Source organism: Vombatus ursinus, unplaced genomic scaffold (genome assembly GCF_900497805.2).
Source record: "Vombatus ursinus unplaced genomic scaffold, bare-nosed wombat genome assembly UNPS02014791.1, whole genome shotgun sequence".
NCBI lineage: Eukaryota > Metazoa > Chordata > Mammalia > Diprotodontia > Vombatidae > Vombatus > Vombatus ursinus.
In genome coordinates, this window is record NW_020954569.1 from 68,158,212 (window position 1) to 68,164,853 (window position 6,642).

At 38.6% G+C, this 6,642-nt stretch overlaps 1 protein-coding gene across 1 annotated transcript in view; it reads right to left on the minus strand.

The window, feature by feature from the left end:
• The window catches only part of MYO5B (myosin VB), a 532,192-nt gene that overhangs the window by 69,287 nt on the left and 456,263 nt on the right, over window positions 1–6,642 (minus strand). Inside the window, exons 24-26 of the mRNA XM_027868890.1 lie at window positions 5,591–5,739; window positions 3,665–3,784; window positions 774–911 (exon numbers count right to left, since the gene is read on the minus strand). Of these exons, the coding sequence (XP_027724691.1) occupies window positions 774–911; window positions 3,665–3,784; window positions 5,591–5,739 (407 nt within the window). The remainder of the gene's footprint in view (window positions 1–773; window positions 912–3,664; window positions 3,785–5,590; window positions 5,740–6,642) is intronic.

Sequence of the window (6,642 nt, forward strand, 5' to 3'; positions counted from 1 at the left end):
TGAGTGAGGGAGGGGTGTGCAAAGTCACCAGCCTCACTTTCTCCTCCAGAGCCAGCTGGGTCCAGCGGCCAGATATAGATCAGGACAACTGAAGACGGTCCAGGATCCAGTGATTTTTCAAGCTAAGGTCTTTAACAGGTCTCAGTTTGACTGAGGCAACGCCCATTCAGTGATTAAGGCTTAAGGGGTAAAAACCACCATCAAAAACCTATTTCTTACCAATTAAAGCTGTTTAACTTAGGAATACTTGGGCAAGGTCCTACTCTGCTATTCCAACAAGGAGGGCATGGGGAATGCATTTAATAGAATCCAGGCATTGTTGTTATTCAGTCTTTTCAGTCATATCCAACTCTTCGTGACCCCATTTGGGGTTTTCTTTGCAAAGATACTGGGGTGGTTTTGCCATTTCTTTCTCCAGTTCATTTTACAAATGAGCAACTAAGGCAAACAGGGTTAAGTGACTTGCCCGGGGTCATACAGCTAGTAAATGTTTGTGGCTGGATTTGAACTCAGGTCTTTCTGAGTGCAGGCCCTACACTATCCATTGTGCCACCTAGTTGCCCAAATTCCAGTTTTACATGTTTTATTAGTTAGTATGCACATTGGATATTTATGACCAGATTAGCTCACACACCCTGAAGTCCATCATTACCTGACCACCCCAACAGCCAAACCTTCATATACCCAGGAGTAGTCTATGGAGGGTGAGGGAGGGCGATCAGTGTTTCTTCTAGCCCATGCCTTACACAGGGTCCCTAAGAACCTCATTGTACCTGAACTTTCTTGTTTTCTTGTTGCTCCTTTTCCAGCTGAGTTTGCAATTTCTTCCTTTCCTGCTCCAGCTCCCGAACTCTCTTCTGCAGCTTCAAGAAGACAGACATGTCCATAGCTGCCTTCTCCAGGCCCATTTCCTTCAGGGACAGGTAGAAAGAAAAGAAAGATGTTCCAGACAAGGCAAATACTTTAGGGAAACACCTCATTATCTACTTGTCTTTTGTCCCTACCCTTCTCCTTCACAAGCTAAATGAGTAGCTTGACTTTGACCCAAACACACGGGACCCTTCTACATCATGGACATTGATACTAATGGATTTTAAGTTTTTCCCCAAAAAAGTCTTATAATGCAAATCTCCCCGAAAACCTGCAGAGCATCTGAGTTTTAGACATAAACCATTCTCTTACAGAAATCCATTAAAAATGGCCAATCATGTAGTAAAAGTCAAATTGGATGAAAACAAAGCTCTTTGGGGGAGAGGGATGAAAAAGAATTCCTTAAAACACAAAAACAGAACAGTCCCATATAAGAGACACTAAAGAATGTGGATAATAAAACCTTCCTACTAACAATCTATGTGATCAGTAATCATTGCCAACATTGTAATCACACCATGATAGATTATACCCTGAGGCAATAGTAATACATCTGCTTCTATGTCTAACATGTTATGGAATAGTGGTTTCTCAAGAGATTTTTTTCCTTCAGGCTTTGTGTTTCTGTCCTACAGATTTTTAAATATATGTGCCTGGGAGGAGCTTCATCTAGGGGCTCTACTCCTGTGAAGAAGAGATCCACCATCCCCATCCTTACCACCACATCCTTACCACATCATCAATTGCTACCTTCAGAGTGGTAAGTCCAAGAACCCTGGGAACAGGAGTGCTTAACCACACCACTGGCCCTACTTCCAGCCTGGCCCCCATAGTCATCATCATAGGATACAACTCTTGTGAAGATGAGACCAGGCATTTTGGAGGGTCTTTCAGGAAGTGATCCTTGTATTCTTTCCAATTTCACATTGCCCACCTGTTCTAATATGTTTGGGCAATTTTCTTTAATGATCTATTAAAATAAGAGATCCAAGTTCTTTTTTTGGTCAGAGATTTAAGGTAATCAGGTAATTCTTAAATTACGATTCCTAAATTAACCCTCCTTAATACGTTTTTCAGGTCAGTTGTTTTTGATATGAGATATATTTTCCTGAGGTTTCTCATTTTGTTTTGTTTTGTTTTATTTTATTCATTCATTTATTTATTTATTTAATTTATTTTTTGCCTTTTTTTTGGGTTTTGTTTTGTTTTAAGAATTCTTGTTGTCTTCTGAAATCACTAGTTTTCATTTGGTGCATTCTGATTTTCAGGGAGTTTATTACTAGGGTGAGGTTTCATACTTCTATTAAGCTGTTAATCCTTTTTTTAAAATATTTCTTTCTTCCACAGCTCTTTCATTTCTTTTATTACATCTTTTAAAAATGTGCATAATTTCTTTGAAGAGTTTTAATTGTGTTTGCAGGAAATCTGTTTATTCTTTGATGTTTTGATACTAAGTGTTTTTTAATTATTCTCCTATTTCAGGTGTGTGTGTGTGCGTGCGTGTGTGTGTGTGTGTGTGTGTGTGTTGGTCATACCTGTCATTATAAAAGTCTTTTATTGTATTCCTTTGTTGTTTACTAATTTTTGCAGCTGAGGCCTCAGGAATTGAGTTCTAGGCCTCTCCTACTCTGGGGATCAAATCAAGTTGAAGACCTTTCCTTTACAGTGGTGGTCTTTCTGTAGTCCTCTCCCTTCACCGTGAACATCAAAGTTCTCCTCTCCTGTGATCAGCTTTAGTTCAGGCCCTTTCCTTCATATGAGAAGAGAGGAGAGGCTTTTTCTTTAATCTTCAGTGAAATCTGAATATGCTCTCCTCTTATGGGAGAGACCTAGTTGAAGTCTTTTCATTCAAGGAGATGAAAAGAGAGGTTAAGGGCCATTTTTTTACACAATTGAAAAAAAATCAATGGTCAGCCTGAATGGAATCTTTTCTTTCTTCACATGGAGGTGTTTGTTTTTTCCTTAGTGCATTGGGTTTTTCTTTTAACTAGGTGCTTAAGGCAGGCAGTTTCACTTTAGTCTCTTAGGGGGTTTCTTCCTTCTGAAGCAACTGCGGCTTTTAAGGGGAAGTCTTTCGACTTCATCCTGCAAGAGATTTTTGCCCACTGAGGTCTGAATCCTTTCTCCTTCATCCCTGAGGGGATCTAGATCATATTTACTGCCTGTCTAAGAGGTGGGTTGTTAGTAATTGAATTCATAGTGAGATAAAGCTGACCTGTACTGCTTCCAACTTGGTCTGGAAAAATCTTTGTTAGGAAAAATCTCTGGAAAGATCTTTGTTGAGATATAGATCTCATTTTTAAGACACAGTCTCGATTTTTCTATTTGTGTCCCTAGTGCTTGGAACATAGTAGATACTTAATAAATGTTTTTTCATTCATTCAACTGTGACTGTAACATTATGATCAGAGAATGTCAGAAGTGGAAAAGACCACAAGGGTCTTAGGTAGTAGGGGTACAAATTTTAAAATGAGGCAGTCTCTGTCCTCAAGGATTTTATATTGTATTGGGCAGATATAACACACACTGGACCTCAGTTTCCTCATCTGTAAAATGAGGATGTATGACCAGATGGCCTCTAAGGTCCCTTCCAGTTCTGACATTCTATGTTTCTTAATACAGACACTTACCTTGAGGGTAAGATTTATCCTTCAACTTCTCTGTTCACCACTAATCAAATTTTATATCCTAATAGGAGATATCATTGCTGCTTAAGGCTATTCAGGCAAGGTGCCTTACCATTTCTTTCTCTCCAACAAATTGTACACAGTGGCCTTGCGCCAGAAAGACTTACCTCCACCTGCTGGATTGCATCTTCAGTATCCCCGATCTCAGATGTGGAGACTGATGGGTAATTCGAGTCAGATTCTAAACTACTCTGGTTTGAAGGATTTCGCCTATGACCTGGGGTTTGCTGTTCAAAGAGACAATAGCCAAAATAATTTAACACATGACATCTCATAAAGGGACAGTGTTAAGCAGCATTATGAATTCTGGAGGACAAGCAGATCTTTTGTTTTTTTCTGTTGTGTTGTTGATCTCATTTTAAAAATTGGCATTTCTGACCTCTTAGAATGGTATTAATAGAGTCATCTTAAAAGAGCCATTTCATCCACATTTCCCATAGTCAACTAAATAATGACATCACAATCCAACAAACACATGTTTGCCCCCATTGGAAGGATGGGCAACTCTGTTGCTCAATGAAATGCAAATCCATAAGATTTAGGTTAATAATCTATATGAGAGGGCCTTGTGAAATGATCCCTGACTCCCCAGGCACAGAGTAAGCATCACTCCAAAGCTGCATGTCATTATTTGCCCTCTTAAGAGGATCTTGGAAAAAGAACCCTTAGATCTCTCCTCCCTACCCTCATTGCTATTACAGGAAAAATTTGAAAATTGGTGGATATTAAATATATAGTTTATTTAGAGTAACTTTTTTTTTTCTTTTTTAGCATCTGAATCAACTGAAAGAGTAAAAGATAGATTTGCTGGGGCAATTTTATAATTCCACATATGTTCCTACTCAATTTCTCTTCCTGCTTACTTAACCAATGTTGTATGGGTAAGATATCCTGCAGGAAAATGTTTACGTGAAGCAGAAAGAAAAACAATGAGTGAAGTTCTGAATCATCATGAAAACATGTCTATGTATGTGATGTTTCATCAGGTATTTGAGAAAACAATCCAAATGGAATAGTATTCAAAGCATGTCTGAGTAACTTTACACAAGGTACCACTGAAACCACATTAGGCCTTCTCAGCTTCATTCATATGTCAGCTTCAACTGAAGATGAAGCATGCTTCCCACCTCTTGGCATAGAGTTAGTGGGCTAGAGGAACAGAATGAGGCTTGCATTTCCAGACATGGCCAATATGTGGATTTGTTTTGCTTGAAGTTGGTGGGTGGTGAAATTGATGTGAGAGAAAGAAAGAAAAAGAAAGGAAGGAAGCAAAAAAGAGCAAAGATTAAAAATATATAGTAGATAGCAGAAAGAAGTTCAGAAATAGACACAGAGAAATTGTGTTGCTCTTGTATTAAATTTAATATACATTTAAAAACAAATTAAGTAGTAATAGAGATCCAAAGGTTTACTTATACAATGTTCTTTCTGTTCTTTACAAACTGAAGTTTCACATTTGTCAAGTTTGCGATTAAAAAAAAAAGAGAAATTTAATTTAAAATATTTATCAGCTTCAGATGGTGATGGAGGCACAAAAATTTCCCTAAACTGGGAAAACCCTAAAACTAACTAGAGCACTTGCTGGTTAGTTCCCCAACAACTTGCCACAGGATTCTTTACAAGACAGAGAAGTCACAGCTGGACAGTGCTCGACAGTAAGTTTTTTTTTTTTTTCATGAAAGATCTGATTGAGTCATTTTTATTTTATTTTATTATTTTTTTTTAGGCAATTGGGGTTAAGTAACTTGCCCAGGGTCACACAGCTAGTAAGTCTCAAGTGTTTGGTCTGAGGCCAGATTTGAACTCAGGTCCTCCTGACTTCAGGGCCAGTGCTCTATCCACTGCGCCACCTAGCTGCCCCGACAGTAAGTTTTTTTAACCAGATACTTGCTTACACTATACCTCCCCCTAGGAACGTCAAGCCCAGACTGTGTTTGGTCATGCCTTGTCAAGCTCCAGCGGACTAGATAAAATGAACAGCAAGGTCAAGAAGGGATTTGAGTAGACCAGAGGGAAGGAATTACTCTCATTACCCTTATGATGGTCATCTCATCCCGAAGGTTGTCATAGCTTTGCTCCAGTCGGGAATATTCCTTCACAAGGTTTTGGTATCGTGACCGTTCCTCCTCCAGCTCCTTCTTCATTAGCAGATTCTCCTTTACCGAATTTTGGGCAAATTCATCTGAAAGGAAGGCATATTAAGCCGCCATTTCTTCTGCCAAATGAGTTCCCCCAATGTTTATTGACACCAGTACATTGATTAGAGTAGACCCTTTGTCAAAAGCCTGCCTGTGACAAGGTTGGTGTACCTGCCTCTGATGAATTCATGACAACACTTCATTTAATACATAAGAGGGATGCCCATCACATCATGCAAAAGCCAGCAGAGAGGGGAAAAGTCTTGCCCAGAAAGAGTTGGAGGAGAGAGAAATGCCTAGCATCTGGATGGTCTTGGGACCGTGAAGTGGGCATTGAATTTCATGTTCTTTTCAGGCCTGGTAGGATTAGGGTTGATGGAAGAGTGAAAAAACTCAAAAAGGGTTAGAACATAAAGGCTCATGGGGATAGTTGGAGAGACTGAATTTCACTTTACCACAAACTCTTCTATTTCTATCAGTGAAGAGAAACAATAGAAAACAATTTTTTAAAAAATCTAGATAATCCAAAAGTTATTTAGAATTATAGGGTCAAAGATTTAGAGCTGGAAGGGACTTAAAGGTCATTTCAGTGGTGCCAAATTCAAACAGAAACAGATTCTCATAGCTGAAGAGAAAACCACAAATTTACACTATTTATGCTGTATCGTATTTTTATTTATTTTGCTGAACATTTCCCAATTACATTTTAATCTGATTCAGTTGGGAATTTTACAGGTGGTGAGTTTGATACTTCTGATCTAGTTCAACCCACTGATTATATAGTGGTACAGGGATCATGTGAACTTTTTAAAAATTGGTAACCATATTTCAATATAATTGGTTTCTTTTGTTAACCTATGTATTTTTTTTTTTTTTTTTAGTGAGGCAATTAGGGTTAAGTGACTTGCCCAGAGTCACACAGCTAGGAAGTGTTATATGTCTGAGGC